Below are 19,912 nucleotides of genomic sequence, written 5' to 3'. Positions count from 1 at the left end.
AAGAATGTACAGTATAGCAGCAGTGCAGGTAGATAAATGGATGATAATAGTCATAAATAGTCATTAATATGGGCAGTTTACAGTAACAGTAGGTGGGTCACCTGCTGGTTCTGGAGTGCAGGGACCTGGAGGGGAGGAGGGTAAACAGTTCTATTTATATATATTATATATAATATTATAATATTTGGGCCTCTATTTAGTTATTTAGGACACTGTTATACTGCGGTGGTAAATGTTACTGTAGTGTAAAACATTAGAGAATTTTAATGGCATAAGAAAACATTACTTGCTTCAACTGTAGTTGTAATGTAGTTCAGTTGATATAGTTAGTTACATATGTCCCTGTATTAAAAGATCTGTGAATTATACTGAGTCATAGTGAGTTCAAGTCTTGTGTGTCTTTATGTTAATATTAAGATGACTCACTTTGCCTGTAATAAAGCAGTAGTTCATCAAGATGCAGCAATTTAGCAGAGCAAAAAGTCACTCTCAAGAACTTCCTCCTCTTGATGTTCACTTGAATGCAACACTCTTCACAGATGGTCGTTTCCTGCCAATTTAAATTTTACACAATACTCTAAAACATCAAGGGCCTGCCCTACATTCATCACGGTAATCAACTGTTAATCTTTCTCTAATCTAAGTAATCTTAATGTAACTGGGCTTTAATCAAGAGTGTGCCCATTTAAACCTTTTGATAAACTTTTATAGTTGTAGTTATTTAAATATGCAAATTGATTGTGCAGTTTATATTATAAGGCAGGGCTTAGGACAAAAACTCAGACTTGACAAAATTAAAATTATTTATGACCACTTGGATTGAAAAGCCCTTTGATTTAAAGAATCTCCCCCTGCTGGGATACAATAAATCAGATTATAACATGATAATAAGAAATATGTATTTCCTGGTTTGCAACACTATTTTTAGAGAAAAATATTTTTTGTTATTCCTTTATCTTTTATTTTATTATGATTTTACTGAAACTTGTAGGTTGAATTTTATACCCATTATTTATTTATAATTATAAATATTATCTATTTCCCTATTTGCTTGTTTTTTAATGTTGATTTTTAATATCAATCACCTTTTATAATTTATCTCTTTACAATTCATTGTCACTTAATATTTATGGTTACATAACAATTATATATATATATAATTGTTTATAATATTTGTATGTGACTATATTGATTATTCATATATATATGTATATAGATATATATATATCTATAGACACACAATTGTTCATTATTTCATATATATATATATATGCATTAATATAGCTTTTTACCATACTGACATGTTAATAATATAATACTAACTATCCAAGTCAAATTGATCTGTTAAGGGGTAGGACTAGATAAGTTTTATTACTCCCTCCTACCCCCTTTCGAGCATGCAGAAAGTCTGTTTATTATTTAATTTTTTTGCTTTTTTGTTTTGTTTTTTTATTTATTCATCTATTTATATTTAAACTTGTTTTTTTTTTTTTTGCTTGCATGTTCGAAATAAAGACAACCAATCAATCAATCAATCAATCAATGATTGCTACTATTTCTCTGTTTCTTCATCCATTGAGGAATCACATGTACAGAGATGGGCACCAGAACTTGACCTGACCTGCTAATTCATGTAGCTCTGTAAATTTCCATAAATAAAAAACATGAAATCAATATTTACCTACCTTTGACTTAAGTAAACTGTGCTGTGATATATGTCTAGCTTTGTAAATGAAAGACGCTCAACTCAGATGGACATTTTTTTTGTCATTTATTCCGCATACAGGTGTTTTGGAAACCAAACCAAAAAAAAGTGGAGAGACCACAAAGTCTCATCTAAACATGTTTTCTTAATGCTCATTATTACAAACAGACAAAAAATAAAGGATGAGATGACAACAGTGACAAAACACAACAAAACCAATAAACAACAACAAAAAAATATTCAAAAGCTTAAAGAATGAACACATACATCCCAGGAGAGAAAACACACGAGAAGGTGCGACATTGTCACACTGGAAAAATGTTGGAATATTAATTAAAAAGAAATGACCAGTGAAGGTGTCAAAGAGGAGAAAAATAAACTAAATAAAGAGAAGTGAAAAGTGAACAGGCTGCATCAGAGGTTCAGAGGAAAACTTGAGGAGGTAAAAGAGACATTCAATGATTTGTCAACAACAATCAAAGCAGATGTCTTCCCTCCTTTCTTTTTTTTTTTTTAAAATCAGGATTGATTACAGCAATATAGAACAAATAATCATGAGAGCAAAATTAACATTCACAAAGGAAAATGCAGAACACCTGATATATATATTTTTAAGCACACACGACTCCTCAGAGTTACACTCCTATGTTCAAGGATCACACGTTGTTCAAGATTAACTTTTTTTATTTTTTATTTGTAAAATCACCCTTCGGTTATGTTGGAACAGCTTCTTGCCAAAGCTCTCCCAGTGTGTTTTATTTTTAAGAAGTTAACTATAATAGCATGGGGTTTAACTTTAAATCTGACCTTTTTATGTTCTATTAGTGGGTTACAGTAAGTTGCCAAAGGAGGGAGCGAGGAAGTGAATATTTTTCTTACATTTTCATGTGAATAAGTGGCGGAAGGTTTTAAAACTCAGGGCTGCTTTGGTGTCACATGGAAGAAGATATGGAAGAAGGAAGCAGGTTTTTCCCAGAGTTTAAAACAAACAAAACCATTAAAAGAATCAACCGATGGAGAGGAGGAGGGTGGTGGTGGTGAAACAGGAACACTTGAATGGGGGGGAAATGTTTAATGAGGAAAGTCGGTGGGAGGAACAGTGAAGCGACTCATGGTGTGCGTTCCAAAGCTCATACTGCCAAACTATTTAGTATGCAAGAAAAATATTTAGTATGTCTCAATGCATAGTATGTCAAAAACCCCAAATACCAGGTTGTTCTACTGCATCTTGTTTCATTTTGCAGTATGCAAGCAGCTTGTTTTTCTGGCTATTCTGACCAACAATCCTCTGTGCACCGGAAGATGCGTCACACCGACTGAGCTGCCAAAAGACAGCAGACAGCTCATGAAAGTAGCTGCAACACATATACAAGCAAGAAGATCAAGGCGCAATGTGTCCCAATCGTATGTAAACTGCATGCAACAGTAAGGGCTCCTTCTTTAATGGCGTACTAAAAGTAAAAAGGAGTAAAAAAGTATACGATTTGGAACGCAGCATTGGTGTACAGTCTGTGCGGGCCTGCAACCATCTAAAGTGATGCATCATTTCATGCAACTCGGTCACTCAGTTCATCTATAAGCCTACAATGTTATTAAAAAAGGAAACCAGCTGAGGTAACTTAACATAAAGAATCACACAAAGCAGAAAGAGGTAATGAACATGCAAGTGTGGAAGTTTTGAAATAAACAGAACAGTGCGGCAATAGATTTTTGATTTGATTAGTTTTCTTTTATTTCAGTTCATTTTTCTTCATATAGTTCAATCACACTCGTTAAAAAAAGGAATACGAGGCCCTCATAGTTGTTGCTTTAATAATAAAGAAAAAAGGTGGGGGATCTTTGTAGGTGGATTACAGATGTGAGACCCGGACAGGCTGCAGGTCATGGGGGTGGTAGGAAACCAGCTGCTCCAGCTCTAAAACCTGCACCTGAGTCTGTGGGACTCCAACGCTGGAATGAAGCTGCAGTCAGACTGAATTTACACTCCTGTGATCGGGAAGGGACAGGAAGTAGCGTGGGAATGTTTTTTTATCAAATATTTTACTGTCATAAAGAATGTCCTTGCACTCAAGGCAGCATCACTTCTTCCCTGCTCCTTGTTTTATTTCACCGTGCAGGACTATAAATAACAAATACTGCTTGATTGAAAACCTCCATCAAACTTCTTCTATCAAACCGCTACATGGTGTCAATGAGATTCAACCAAAGTAGGAAGGTCAATTCGCGATGAGAAGAAAATATGTCTCGGAATGGAAAACCGGGTCCAAATGTCCAAAAACTTGCAACAAAAAGTATTACACTGGGAAGAGAAAGAAACGGTCCAAATTGCGGCTTAATTTTTCACAAAAAATCCGACAACAGTTCTGTAAAACGTTGCATGTACTTGGCAAAAATTGGTCTGTGCGATGAATGAAATTAGAGCTGCACAACATTGGAAAACAACTGATATTGAGAAATATGTTTTCATTTATCCAGGGAAATGCTCCCATGATGAGAAGTGTTAAAGTGTAATGTGCCATGCCGATAGACTGGAAGTGATAGTTGTCATAATTTTTTTCCTTTTTCCTTCTGTATTACGCAGCAAAAAAGCTGGAGCACAACATGTTTGAGTAAATTTGACATTTACACATCCTGTGATGTGACTATTTTCAAAGCTGAAATGAAATATTTTGCAGCTCTAGCACCCATGAACTACAGCGATACACTGCATAGGCGAGTGAGGTGACAGTTTGTGTGCTTGTTTGTGATAATTCAGACAGGAGAGTGAGTCACTGTCACTCGGTTTGTAAATAGAGACTGCAGTGTAGTTCATCAATTTCACTGACAAACCAGAGAACTGTACAGTAACATGATGATAAAACTCTCTAAATGAAAACAAATGCTGTAAATGTTTCTACAAGGTGTTCAGATTCAGAGATAATGAAATCATTGATTCTGAAAACGCGTCTGCTTTTTTATTTGTACGCAGGAATCGAAACAGCAGAATTATTACGGCATTGAGATAAATAAAATCAGAACGATTCCCGTCCCTTCAACATTGCAAGTGAAGTCCAGTCTGACTGCACCTTATATGGTCATATTAGGAAGGTTATGACCTGCTTATTAGACTCATTATTGATTTTTATCTTACAGTCTAACACAGGAATGGAAGAGGGGAAGGCGTGGCAGTGGAAGTATTAGAGAATGTGACAGCTGGAGGTGAAGATGAAGCAAAAATTACGTCAAAGTGGAGAAAAACTGAGGTTTTGTGGAGGCGACAGACAGAGGATGTTTAAATAAAACCAGCAGGAATGTTTCGTGTGAGTCATGTTTCTCCCTCCGAAAGGCTAAGACTTGTGAGTGTGAGCACTTAATTATGTTAGAATCACATCAGTGTGTTTGACAAATCTGTTTTTCAGTACGAGTGCTGTCGGACTGGACTGCATGGAGAAGCATTTCTTTTTCTTTTTTTTAGCAGTGTGGATTATTAAATGTGTGTGCGTGTTTTTTTCATGCGTGTGTTTGTTAGCTTGCCGATGTGTGTGGAAGAGGGGGTGCTCATGGCTGTTTCCTGTGGGAGAATGGCAGATCAGGGGTGAGAGGTCAGTGTCCCAGGGGGTCACGGTGGGGGATGAGGTGATGTCAGATTCGGGGCAAATACTTCTCAATAAATGCCTTTACATGCGCCATCTCCTGCAAGAGAGCAAAGTACATGTTGGTACGGTGGACAAATCAAACAGATGATACTAGTCGTGTTTCCATCAACAAATTTCTTTGTGGATAACACAAAAATTTGGTAAAACTTTGGAAAATTGAAAGAACAATTATAAGTTGCCCATTGAATCTAATTCCTGAAGACTTCTCTCCATTTTCTTTCGTGAGGGGCCAAAGTTGTCAGATTAGCGGCTTCTTTTTTCTTGTTTTTTCCCCTTCTTCTTCTCCTGTTTACTGACGGATTAACCTACAGCAACACATTACACTGCCACCTTCTGACCAAAGTACGTTTGTGCGGCTTTGATGAAAACTTCCCTAATTTGCATTTTCTTTAATGCGATATCTCAAAATTTCATGTCAAAATTTGCTTCAACTTTAATGGAAACATGGCTTGTGTTGTCTTATACCTGATGCACAGAAACACTGATACACTGTTTGTAAGATAAGCCGAAAAAATACAGAGTTGCAAAGTGGGAGGGAAAAATCTCTGGTTTCTGGAACAGGAAACGAGAGCAAAGACTGGAGAACTTGTATTAAATGCTCAGAGTCCAAAAACTGGGGCTGGACAACTAATCAAAAATGTAACGCAACAGACATTTAGAACCTCTAACCGATGTAATCTTGCCTATGACGACTATTTTCACACAGAGGAGATCTCAAACACTGAGCCAAGAAAAGTGCTGTGTCGGTCGCTCGGACACATTTTGGCTTTAGGGCAGACGACACAAACAAAAATAAGTCAAATGTAAAGACTGTGGCATTACAGTACCTGAGGACAGGAGGAGTGAACGACCCCTGGGTAGGTTTTGAAATCAACCATGTGTGGGTCGACTATGCATTTCAGCTTTTCTGCCGTCAGGGCTCCGAACTGCCTTGGGATCAGGGGGTCCATGTCACCGTGGCACTGCAGGATCGGGATGTTCTTGAAGCCGCTTGACGCCTGCAGGAAAGACACAACATGGACTTCAACAATGATCACAGAAAATAATAATAACAATGGAAGTTTAAAAAATGTCACTTGTTTTAACTAAATATTAAATATTTCTCATCTTTAATAGTGCATATTAAAAGGAGAGGAGTTCGAGATTAGGTAGACAAATATCCGCATTGAGGAGAAAGAAGAATGAAAGAATAAGAATAAAAGTGCGACTTTACCTGTGGGAAAGTCCTGTGAAGTGGTAGCCAGCAACTGAGAGCCACAACGCCGGCCAGCTGATGCTGGCAGGTCAAGGCGGTATACAAGGACAAGGCCCCACCCTGAGGAGGAAGCACACATTCACACAAGTTTATTACACATTATTATAACCTAATTTATTACATTAATTTAGATTACTTAACCCTTGTGCCTAATAAGGGACATTTTGGCTTTTTAAATGTTTTATTTTGTGCTGTGTTAATGCAGGTTGTAAGTCTGTAACTTAGAGGTGTGTGAGTTTTTCTTTTGAGTTTTGGAAGTTGAACCTCAGCTCTGATAAAAAGTCAAAAATAAGCCTGGAGTCAGAATTGTAGTTTTTTTTTTACTATCTTTCCACCAGATTGAGTCATTTTCTCATGTTTTCTGTATGGGACAAATGCATGCTATTTGCCTTGTGTCGAACAGAGATATTGCTGCTGTATAATGGAGCACTGCAGTGGTTGATGCAATGCATCAACGTCGGTGTTGGTGCTAATCATTAACATATCCCAGACTGTGGGTAAAATAAATTAGCATAAAGAAAATAATTCAAATTTATAAAAATTTTCCCCATAAAACCCCCCAAAATATTCTGTTGAATACAGCACAAAGACAAGATATCTAATGCTCAACATGGGAAACTTTTGATTTTTCCAAATTTATGCACTCATTTTGAATCTGTTTTTATTTACATTCAACTCTTTTGGAATTGGAATGGTAAACAAAACCGCCATTTAAAGGATTGAAATTTTGAAAATGAATATTCTTGATTTATGATCATTACTGATGTTGTTTAAAAAAAATAATAAAAGTGAATATTAATATATAGTATTTTATAGAAAAAGAGACATTTTTGTCCTCCAAGGTAACAAGTGGGATTTTCTTTAATCTAAACTGCACAAAAAATTAAATGTTGTTGCAAATCATTGACATATCCCAGACTGGGAAAAAAAATCCCCCATTATTTAGTATGAATACATTCAAAAATAAATAATTGAATTGGTTAAAATTCTGAAAACTTTATGAATATTTGGAAAATATGATAATCTTAAGTAATGAAAAATATATAAATATGATTTTATGTCAGTTTTTTGACACAGACATTTTTTCCTCTAGGGACATCAGAGCTCCTTTTTTAAGTGAGGCATAGGGGTTAATGAGTAATAACTTACAAATAATGTTAATGTGGAATAAAAGACATTAAGACCAACCTGAGAGAAGCCACCAAGCATTATACGGTGTGGGGGGATCCCGTTTTTGACCTCATGTTCAATTATACCCTTGACTGGAGAAAAGAAGACACAAATATATAAATACAACAAATAATGTCTTCCCTGACACTTTTAGGGTCCATTTCATTTCTTCCTCTGCTCTTAAAGGAGTTGTTGTGCTCTGTGACCAACAGGAGGAGCCTCAGATCTTCGACACATTTCTGTTTGTTAGAAGGTCGAGGTTGAAAAATCAAAGCCTGCCTGAAATTAACTACTTTGTGCAATGAGTCAACTGCTGAAATGTGCTTTAAAGTGTTCTGAAAGGCAATAAAGACGTAGTGGAAGTAAGGGTAATAATCATGTTGATGTGATTGTAATGGAGGACACTTTGAGATAAACTCACTGCTGTCTGCTGCCTTCTTGATTCCAGATTCGTCCTCCGGGCAGTCGGGACTCAAACCCTTGAGGTCAAACCTGCACACATGAAGAGGCGAGCGTTTAAGGAAATCAATGGTCACAGCCACTGTATTGTCAGTGCCAGTATGGGAGCCTATTGTGGTTTCCAGGGAAACAATGGCATCCAGTGTTGAGCTAAAGAAGGCTGTCTGTTTCGTCACGCCAACTCACCACGCGCGCATCACCGTATTCATGTTGAGAGTGACGGGGATCGGCGGCCTGCGGGGGGAAAACATGACAGTCAGTGTAGAAGATCAGCAAAATGTTGAAGCATTGATATAGTCACTCAACAGGACTATAGATTTAGGTTCACTTTTGGTTTAAAGTTGATTTTACAGTATGCTTCTGCCGCTAGAGGTCTCTAAATCAAAACAATAAAAAACGACAGAAATGCCATCATTACAGTCAGTTTCTCCCGGTTAGAATTCATTGTTCAGGAGGTTAAAACGGGAGACAAATTATCTGCAGAGGTCTCCTCCTCGCAAAAGCAAATAGATCAGGTTATTAAACACTGAATAAAGAAGTTTCACCTGCAAAAATCTGTGTTTCTCTGATGACGTTCTGCCTTTCGGCAGAGGAGCTGCTGCTAACATATACTCAGCTTGTTTGTCTGATACCTTAAGATCCAGAAAGCTGATAACAAAAATCCTTTATCCGGTTAAAATATATCTAACTAAAAGGCAACAAATCTCTAAATGCGGGTGAGTGAGTGAGTCACATATCTCAAGAGTTGGTCCGCGGATCAACTTAACACTCGGCGGGTGACCCAAGTGTGGTGCAGTTTTGCCAGACGGTGGCGCTATAACCACAAACTTTATGTTTAGGTCTGTAACTTTAAACCATCAGTCTCAGAAACAAAATGTTTCTTTCCTAGATTCTGAGGGTCCATACAAATGTAATCATAAAGTCATGCCCGTCTGCATTTGAATAGATTTTCCGGCATTTTTAAATTGTGTTTTATTTTCATCAGTTTTTTCACTGCTACTCCTACAAATGTGGAGCAATCGTCACCAAATTTGGCACAGAGCATCTCTGTACAAAGCCAAAAAAAATCACTTTTGGGAATTTTTTGCCTCAAAAGTTTGCTGAAAGTCATATCTCCTGAACACTTTTTTGGACATGTGTAGATATGATGTCTGAGTGACTGTTGTGCTGTAGCACCAATCCAAATATAAATGAAGAAATCTCTGTCTGTCTATTTATGTGTGACTGTCCTTCACATATCTCAAGGACTGTTCATCCAATTGACTTCCCACTTTGCAGGTGTACAGCTGGAGACCTAAGGAAGCGCAGTGTTGAATCAGATAACCTGTTCACCAGATCACTGCAAGATTTCATATCATGCATTAAAACTGGAAACTGGACTGGCAGGTGAAAGACAGAGCCTGTTCCTAAAGAAAATGAAACATTTCTTGGGGTTTGAAAATGTAATGTGTAAATGTTACATATACTTTAAAAGAATAAAGAGCCAGAAACGGTTTGTTTGCTCATTTCGCTCCACACAACCAAACCAAAAAAAAGATGTTTGTTTCCCTCGCTGCCGACAAGTGACAGTCTTGGAGGAATAAAATATGACAGAAGGAATCGTAGAAAGGGAAAAAAAAGACTTACGCGTGGGGGCAGATGAACTTGACGTGGGGCAGCTGGATCCCTGTCAAAGAGTCTACCCACCCATGCCTGACAGAAAACAGAGAGAAAGATACTCTTTGTTTCTCAGCCCAGCTTCAGCAAAATGACAGATAAGCAGAACAGTAAATTCCCAAATGTATCACAGCTCAGTGCAATGTAGCTACACTTCATTTGCACTTGAGGTACAATTAGATCCTCGAGAGAAAAAAACACCCATTAAAGGGGATATTTTTGATCTCCACTGACACGATTTAACATCTGATTAAGTGAATCAGCCGACATCAAGTGCTGGTTTGAGAGCTTTTTACATTAGTCATTCAGGGTGCCGTCAGTGGTGTGTGTGAAATTAAAGTACATGATTGAGGGCATCAATTAACTGCATTTACACTTCAGCACCACTCCAAGCATCTCAGGCAGTTAGAATAGCTCCGATACTAAAAACGAGATGAAGCCACAGGTCACAGAGATAGCCAGGATTTCAGAAATACTGAGGTCATGAGTCTTGATACACAAACTCTCACAACATCTAAGAAAGTTTGACCAGACACAAAAAACATGAACAAAAGAAAACATTGTGAAATGCATTACAAAACTCAACAACCCACTTGTGGGTTTGAAGAGTATATTTTCATTAAAACAGAAAAAAATCACCAAAATGACTCATTTTTATCATGGCCAGAAACTGTAAAAACTGAAATTATACTTGGACTTTTAAATTTCTATCTGTTTTTTAAAAATGTATTTGTGATGAACACTTCCGTCAAGAGAAATAACAGAATCTAAGCTTAACCTCTTTATCCAGAGAGCCTCTGGCCAATATAATCTATTTCTCAAAATCTATTTATAAAAGCTATCAACATTATATCGGTTTGAAATCATGAAGTCTCAATCTATAAACCATCTCTTATTGCAAATTATAACATATTTTTTCAGAATAGTGAATTAGTGGTTTAAACAGTGACATATCATCAAAATCACTTTATTCTACACATCTTATTTTTTTATAGAGGTACAGGTGCACCTCTACTCTGATCTCACAACTCACAAATTTAAAAAAAGTAGATAAACAGGATTACTAAATCTTTCACTGAGGGTTGCATGCACAGACATGTTCACATCATGAATAAAGAATAAAACATTACTCACCCTGAGTCTCCTAACCCATGAAGGAAGATCAACTGCAGCACAAGTTAAAAAGATCTGATTAGATATTTAACTGTCAACATTTCTCACCCTTCAAACACAGGTACCGAGACATTTAAAAGTTCCTGATATAAACCTGTTTTGAGCACTGAGACAATTTATCACATAACATCTATCTTGGAGCACACGGTGTACGACGGGTTAGTGTGCATACTTGTTCCAAAACAGGGAAAAAACAGGTGCCAATCTCCAATTCTTGCCAAGGAAAGCTCTCACTGCCAGTTTCCACACACACTGCTCCCCGCAGAGAAACCATGAAAGGGAATAACAACAATTTAGAAAGCTGGCAATTCACTGCTCGCTGGCGGGAAATCAGAGACTCGGCTGTCTTTGCAGAGATCAAAACACTTTTCTTCCATGTAGGGTTTGAGGGGGGGCTGGTACCAGCGACAGTCGGCTTTGATCCTGGTATTTAACAAATCCCGGCACTGTACCCGACAAAAGCTTGTTTCATTTTTACGCTCGGATCCAGCCGAGCATCGACACACACTGTACTGTACTTGTTACTACTCCTGCTACAGGTGTCACTTCTCCTCACATGGGAATAGTGTTTATAAGGACTCTTTATTGGGATTTTCTGTGTTAATTTTGACTGAACATTTCTACAAATTCTATTGAAGTGTTCAAGTACCTTACAGATATATCTGAAAATATGACTGAAGTTTGAATTTGTGATGATATACATGATTGTTGTCTGTTAAATGATCAGAATTTTAAAAAAGCTTTGCTGCAGTTTTTACAAACAAAACTAATGTTAACAACCTTTATTCAGGGTTCCTACACCTTTTGTCTGTACATGTACTGTTATTACTGTAAAGTAGTTTTTATATGACAGAATTGGAGTGTGTAGTGAAGTGTGTCTTATCTTATTTTATCGTATCTTAACAGTACAAAATAAAACTCTCAAAGGGGTGAATTATGGGTTTATTTTGACCAAACCAGAGTTGGTGATTGATGGAACAATAGAAAGACTAAACGACAGGACTTTGACTTGCCTTCGAGTCAGTAACTAGGTAAAATTACTGTTTGTCAATGGAGTCTGGTGAATTTGAATAAATTAGTGTAGCTGCGGTTTCTTAAATTAAACCATTTTAGTCTCTTAACAAACAGGGTATCTCTGCAGGTATCCTTTAACTTATGTTGTCAGCCATCGATAATCTATCACTGGCAAAACGTTTTATTGGACGTACTTTGCAGGACGATGTTGCCAAAAACATTATGTGATTTATCTGATGAGTCCCGGCTGACGGCTGCAGCAATCTACCAATTCCAAAACTTTTTGTACCACCTTTTGGTTTTTTTCTTTCACCAAAAAACACAAGGTTTAATGTTTTAAAACAAGACACCCATCTGTAGGCAGACACTTTTCTTTCAAAATCCAAGCACTTTTCAAACCTTAAAAGCATCTCTATAAGTGTATTCAAGGATTCCCAGCAGCACCTGGACCCTGTTATTACCCGCAGAAAATGATCAATCACTTAAAAATGTAGCCGTTATTAGTGTTGCAATGCATTCAGACCTAAAATTAGAAAACAATGCAAGGGGATAGCATGGGGGGGGGAGGGGGGAGGGTGTTCCCAGGTGAGAGGATGCAATACAATTCAGGAAGTCCAGAATGAGTAACAGTAGGAGTCTGAAGGCTTATCAGACGATGAAACACCGCACAGTGTTTTATAATACTATGACTCATGAATTTTACAACTATGGAAAGTTATCAATGCGACAAGTAATTCATCTTTCATACTCTATGAGAAACGTCTCATCCTGTCTCTGTAATTCTCCACCTGGAGCGGAAGACCCAGAGGATGGAAAGATATTTTGGTCACCACAGACCAGCGACTGTCTGATTTAGTTTTAATGGAGCTGGTATGTGAAGGTCTGGAGACAAAGTCTTTTCTTCCTACACAAAACATCAGCAGCTTCGTCATTAAAGTATTCTCCGTCATTAAAGTATTCTTGAGGTAGATGGTGAGTCTCCTATTCCACCTGTCGTCCGCAACTAAGTGACGCTAAGATGCTCTGAACACAGGCACAGATGAGGTTTTTCTGGTTTTCACTCACCACAGCGGTCTCCTTCTCCGTCCCAGACACCGTCACAGCCTCGGTGAGCAGCGGCACAGACATGTTGTTGCCACACATACACTGTAAGAGGTGCTGCAGTCACAAGAGAGGACAGGGAAAAATGTCAGCTTTGTGCAGATCGCAACATAAAATAAGTTGTCATGTGCATTGGAACCGAACAAAAGAGCTTTATTTAACCCATACATTTCAGACATTTTTTGAGCAATTTGCAAAATTTCCCACATGATTTCAAGAGTTGCCAGAGTCTTTATATTTACCACAGGACTACTCACATGACAGATAAATATTTCAAATCTACTCAAAGTTCAAACTTTACATCTTTATTTCATGTGGTTGAAGAGAGATTATGCACATTCCTAATCTATCTTGTGGAGCATTCTCTACTATTTGAGTTATTTGATTACATCATATTAACTTGTTTTGTCTGGTTTCTTGAACTGCAGGACAAGTGGACATATATAGAGGATACAATTAGATTGTATCAAAGTTTAAAGACTATATTTAGTATGACAAGGAACAAAATAAAACAAAATAAAAAACTAAAACATTTTAATTAGATCACATGAAAAATCTGACTTTTAAGTAAGAATTTTTGAAAAATGTTATTGGTATAATTGTGGTTATATATACATTATCCTTTATTGTATTTATTTATTATGAAAATAAAATTCAAATTTATGTTATGCATTCAATTTTTTCTATTTATCTAATGCTTGCTACCATTACCAAATGTGTATTATTTTCCATCAACTCCTTTTTTTGGGTTTATAATGAAGTTTATTATCACATAAATGTTTGCAATATAAAACGTTTTTTTGTGCTGCATATGTGTGCATATATTAAGGCTATAGCAGTGCATTACAACATATTTTACCTAATCTATAACCATGTTTTTATTTATTATTTATCAAATTTTTCTTTCTAATCTTTACATTTGTTTTTACTTATATTTAAAGTTCAAGAAAATCCACTATTTAAAAGCGTTTATTTGAAATTAAATAAATGCACGTTTCCAATCATGTAAAATAATCGTGGTCTCAAGTAAATACTAAAATAATTTTATTTTTCACTTTCATTCACACTGCAAGATAGGGCATGGCCTTGGTGGGTATCTGTGCTCTCTGAGAGCAATTCTACTTTAAAATAGGTCACTTTCAGACACAGGTATGGTCAGTGCCGTGTATCTGTCCAGTGGTTTTCGGGGACTAAGTAGTTTTTTTTAACTTCAGCAATAACAAAGAAAACAGCCAACTCCAGCTGGTTATTCATGCAGCCATTCAGTCTGCAGACAGGAATAACAAAGCTGAACATACCACTTACATGTGCACCACACATAATGAAGCTTCAGCAGTCATGAGGCATGTGTGTTTGTGTGTGTGTCAGCCAGTGACAAGACTCATTAACTAAATTAAATGCACTCCCTGCCCTCTACTGTACTCTGTAAACCGGCTGCAGGCGTCCGTCCCTCTGTACAGTGAGTCAGCCATCGATAACAAGCATGAGATCAGGTGGTGTCTTTACAGTAAAGTCAGGCAGTAAAAGCTCCTTAATGCCCTTTAACTTTCCTGTCGATGTGGGAAAGAATGAGGCAAGACGGGACGGGCGGGTATGGTGGCGTGCTGCATGATTGGTAAATAGATGATGAGGAGATGGATGGGGAAATCTCTGGAACTCCAAGGTTAATGTGTAAACCTTGTGGGGGATTATGCTCTGCAGGGTGTTAAAATTCTTCTGCCGTTAGGTTCGCTCTTTGGCAGGTGACAAATCTGAAGGTCAAATTCACGGCAAAAATAAGTGGAAGTGGACGGTTTAAGAGTCTGGTGGACAAAAGAAGGTTGTTTTTGGCCCACGTCTTGACCCTTGATAAATGGGTTCTAAATTAATAATAACTGGGCAAGGTTAATCAACAGGAAACAGGCTCTCAGTGCCATACTAAGTTGTAATGTTGAGCCATAGCAACACTAAAATACTGTTAAAACTTGATGCATCAGTATTACCATTAGTAGTTTATTAATCTAATAATCTAAATATGTCAGATATCATAATATATTTTAACAGGGGCCATTTTTCTGTGGAAATAGTATTTCTACTTTTGATACTAAGTAAGATTATAAATCCCAGAAATTTACTGGAAGTGGAGCATTTTAAAACTTAACTTTAACTAATAATGAAAAAAATAGGTGAGTACTTCTTTCGTCACTAAATGCTTTGACGTGAGCAAGATGTGAGGTGATTAAAATGTGCATTACAAGATGTGAATCCATGTCACCAAATTCTAATTCAGTGTTAAAAACCTGTCTTTATAAAATGTTATATAGCTGCACTCAGGCCCAGGATGGGAACAGACAGAGCCACAGATAATAATACTTAATACAATAGATAACATGACTAAAAGCAGGCCTCACAATAGATAAAAAAAGACGGAGAGGCAGAGTACGAGCTGGAGGAGTGCAGGAAAATTAGACAATCTGCTGTAACAAGCTCTCTAAACATGGAAGCATAGTCAGAAAGGCATTAAATCACATTTATACCCCTTTCCCCCCTCCAACTGTTATTGTTCAGCAGATTCACAATGATCCGTAACCTGAAGTACCAGTATAATAAAACTGTGTGGGTTTTCAATGTGTGCTCCAAGAAACAATGGCTCACTCTCTTCTCTGCTGCTGGGGGAGGACGGTTGTTAAAAATAGTGTCACAAGCATCTTGTCCAATTCAGTTTGGGTCCAAAACAACAACAACAACAACAACTGAAAACAGGACTTCACAACTTCACAAATTCAATTCAATCTTTGCCTTGGAGTTTCTGACCGTGTACTACTTAAACAACTGAATGGCTGCAGCAACAACCTGATCATTAATGTTTCCTATATCTTCCACGGTCCTCTGCCAGTAATGATAAATATTTAAGCTGTGGATGGAAACGCATCAACTATACGCTCACTGCCAGGGAAGCCTTTAAAAGTTATTGGTAGAAATTATGCAGAATGCTGACTGGCTTTCTGAGATATCACAATTTTTTTCTACCAATGATAAGAGGTGTGGCTGATTATGTTTATTATCTGTTATTTATGTTTTCAATTAGTCTATTACAAAATGTGTAAATGTGAAAAGCAGTGTTCACAAGCTCTCAGAGCCCATGGTAAGATAAAAAACTGTTTGTCTTGTTTGACAATGTGTCAGAACTTCACAAATACTTTATTCAAAATGAATACATAATCTAAAGTCATCACCTAAGCTAAACAAGAGGCAGAGAAAGTTACATTGCTGCAAGAAAAAATGAATTAAACAATATATTTTTGGCAATTAATTCTGTGTTGTTTGACTTATAGTTTCCGCTCCCTTTTTTGTTTAAATTGAATTCCTTTATGAAACAAAAAAGGCCAGGCCTTTCCTGATTTCTTTGTTAAAATTGCATCATTTTGAGTTTTCAACATCTGGTTGGACAAATTGAGCAATTTCATGATTTTGTCATTGTGAAAACACATTTTACAAAAGCTGCCGTTGGTCGGCGTCATGTTTGTTTCTGGTTCTTCAAGTCAGGGAGCTTTTGTTGCATACCATCCCCCGTCTCTCTACCTCCTCATTCCCCTTTCATCTCTAAATAAAAATAAAAAGGCATTCAAATACATTCAAACCGGTTACAGGCTGATGTAGAAGATATATCCCATTGATATATGGGCACTGTCAGACAGGGATGTCTGTCATTAGTTTATTAATCAATTAAACGTTGCTACCCTCACTAAAACTTGCTGTTATGTTTTTTTGTTGACAAAATACATAATGCTTTTTTTTTAAAGATTATTTTTTTGGGCATTTTACTGCTTTTATTAGAAAGTGACAGATAGAAAGGGGGAGACAGAGGGGAAGACATGCAGCAAAGGGAGCTCAGGCCGGATTCGAACCCGGGTCCGCTGCAGCAAGCACACAGCCTTCATGGTAAGCGCTCTACCAGTGTGAGCCACCAGGACGCCCCGAAAATACATAATGCTTAACGTAAATATTCAAGCGTGTTTCCTAAAGATTTATCTTCCTCAAGAGTATTGTTATTAGAAATGTTATTTTTTTTACTATTATTTTGTGAGTTGTCATGTAATGATTTGTAGGATAATGCAACGTTGTGCAAAGTGAGACACATTTCAGCAGCATTTAAAACAGGATTTGGTTATTAAAACATGGGATTAGTTATTTCAAATGGCTCTTATAACATGTTTTATTTATTTATTCCTTTGCTGCGAAAATGTAAATTGTGCTAAATTCTGTCAGGTTTCTAAGTGTTTTCCTATTTTCAGAGTGGTCAAATAGTCTCAGTTTAAACTTAAACACCCCTAGAGTCAATTAATAGTGGGTATTTGCTTGTATTTTGGTCATAATTATTCAGAGTAGATATTTTTCTGACATTGAAGGCTATTTCAAAGCTGAGATTTATTGTGACAAAGCACCAAGTACTGTCTGATGATGACTGAATGAAAATGTAAGTCAATAGCTCAGTGTTACTTTTAGGTAACATTAAACTAAGAAAGAAAAGAAAGACACCGCCTGTGTTGCAGACAACTTAAAGCCCATCACGAGTCTCCATCCTGCATGACTCCAATTACATTTAAGTCCAACACACACACACACACAAAAGCAAGAGTCGTGCTGCAGTCTGTGTGTGAGTGTGGACGTCAAACGGTTGAACACACGTACACACACACACAACCACCAGGCTGCTGCATTCAGAGAGCTCTTTGCTCAATGGCCACGGATGGCTGGCAAACAACAGGATAATATGCGGCACTGAGTGACAGGCATCCCCCCTCCCATACACGCACCATCCAGCAGCAGCAGCAGCAGCACCAGGCGGGGATCAGGTTAGCTGCTGCTGCTGGAGGTTAGCGGCTAGTAGCTGTAGCTGATGTAGTCAGGTGAAAACAGCGACGTTTAAACGGCTAACGGTTACGTAAAAATAAAAAGTATCGGTAGCTGAGGCTGAGGAGGAGGGTGGTGGGGGTGTCCGAGAAGAGGAAGGAGACAATGAATGGTTATCATTGTTATTATTCGACCCTTCATCATCATCTTCATCCTCCTCCTCGGTAGTGATGGCATCCAGCAGTGTAAAGCCTCCGATGCCCCAAAAAGTCTCGCTCCCAACCGTCGCTCTCAGCTTTAATCTCGGTTTAGCTGCGCGCACACACACACACACACACACACACACACACACACACACACACACACACACACACACACACACACACACACACACACACACACACACACACACACACACACACACACACACACACACACACACACACACACACACACACACACACACACACAATAACCTAGTGGTAGTAGAGCTGCTAGCTAACGTCGCACACACACACACATTAATTGTATTGTCTTCTAACCGGTGTCTCTCCTCTTCCTCCGCCTCGGGCTAACGTTACGATTCAAACTCGGACCTCTAACGCGGGCCGTTTTGTAGAAGACACCTTAAGGAACAAAAGGGCTCCACTCTGAGGCAGATTGGACCGGGTTAAAGTGGTTTAAATTCTACCCCCGCGGCCCGCTAGCTTATACAAATGCATTTCACTTACCGCTTGCTGTCCCAGTTCACGACGGAACGGAACTTCCGGTACTGGTCGCACACAAGCAGGGGGCGGGGATAGAACGTAGCGACGTCACGGCATAGCAACGCCCTAACGTAGATACCATTATTTTCACATCACGATTTTCTCATTAAATACATTTATTCTAACATAATTATCAATATACAGAGATTTAAAAACATCAATACTGTATCTGAAAGTACTTGCTATTTCATACTTTCAACTCTACAACAATTCAGATGCAAAAAATGTACTATTTTAACTAAACTACTACAATGTCCAAGCATCTTTTAACACTGCTGCCTACATCTGACTTGAGATTATCAATAACTGTGATCCAATATGAATAATAATATACTTTTGACTAATAATACTTCTTTCATATTTGCCTTTATATTTCTTATTGTTTAAGGTGTTAATACTTTTTAATATTTCTTCTTGAATCATTAATTATTTGTTATATTTATTGTTATATGGCTTGTTTCTATTTATTCTTATTTTATTTATGCTTCTTCCTATTTTTGCTATGCACTTTTTGCTGCTGAAACACTGCAAATTTTCCCATTGTGTGACTAATAAAGGAACATTATCTTTTCTTATCTTACTTTTTTAACTAAAAAGACGAATGTAGGATTTTCACTTGTATGGTATTGCTATTAGAATAAAAATGAGTATGATGAATATATATCTCATTATATGATCACTGTGCATTGATTAAAGTAAAGCATACCTCTTATTTGCTTCCTGAAAGAAATGTGATCTTATAAAATCAAATGTGTAATCAATATTACTTCCTTAAAATAAATTGGAAAAAAATACCATGTGGGCTAATAAAAATTAAATCTACATTAATAAAAGATTTTCCTCTAATACAATTCAGGGGGGAAATGATTATCTAAAAACAATGAATTATATATAGAAGTAAATATTTGCCTTGTAAATTAAATTTTAGCTCATTAAAATAAATCTATATTAATAAATATTTGCTTTTAAGAATTGGAAATAGTAACATGTGAGTAAATAAAAATTAAATATATATCAATACATTTTCGCTTTTAAAATTTTTAAGTACCACGTGAGCTAATAAAATAAAATTTATTTTAATAAATAATTGCTTCTTAAAATTCCTAACGATTGCTTAAGAAATTATAAAAACAAAACTACCTTG

At 37.1% G+C, this 19,912-nt stretch overlaps 1 protein-coding gene across 1 annotated transcript; it reads right to left on the bottom strand.

Moving 5' to 3' along the window:
- Positions 1-1,754: 1,754 nt before the first annotated feature.
- lypla2 (lysophospholipase 2) lies at positions 1,755-18,762 on the bottom strand. Its single transcript, XM_059349450.1, has 10 exons — positions 18,733-18,762; positions 13,133-13,225; positions 11,015-11,046; positions 9,851-9,916; positions 8,411-8,458; positions 8,187-8,257; positions 7,784-7,857; positions 6,554-6,655; positions 6,168-6,338; positions 1,755-5,377 (listed from the first exon to the last, which is right to left on the bottom strand). The coding sequence occupies exons 2-10, from the start codon at positions 13,208-13,210 to the stop codon at positions 5,327-5,329; spliced, it is 693 nt and encodes a 230-aa protein (XP_059205433.1). The 5' UTR covers positions 13,211-13,225; positions 18,733-18,762; the 3' UTR covers positions 1,755-5,326.
- Positions 18,763-19,912: the final 1,150 nt, after the last annotated feature.

This window comes from Centropristis striata, chromosome 14 (assembly GCF_030273125.1).
Source record: "Centropristis striata isolate RG_2023a ecotype Rhode Island chromosome 14, C.striata_1.0, whole genome shotgun sequence".
In the NCBI taxonomy this organism is placed as follows: Eukaryota; Metazoa; Chordata; class Actinopteri; order Perciformes; family Serranidae; genus Centropristis; species Centropristis striata.
This window is presented reverse-complemented; position numbering and strand designations above follow the sequence as displayed.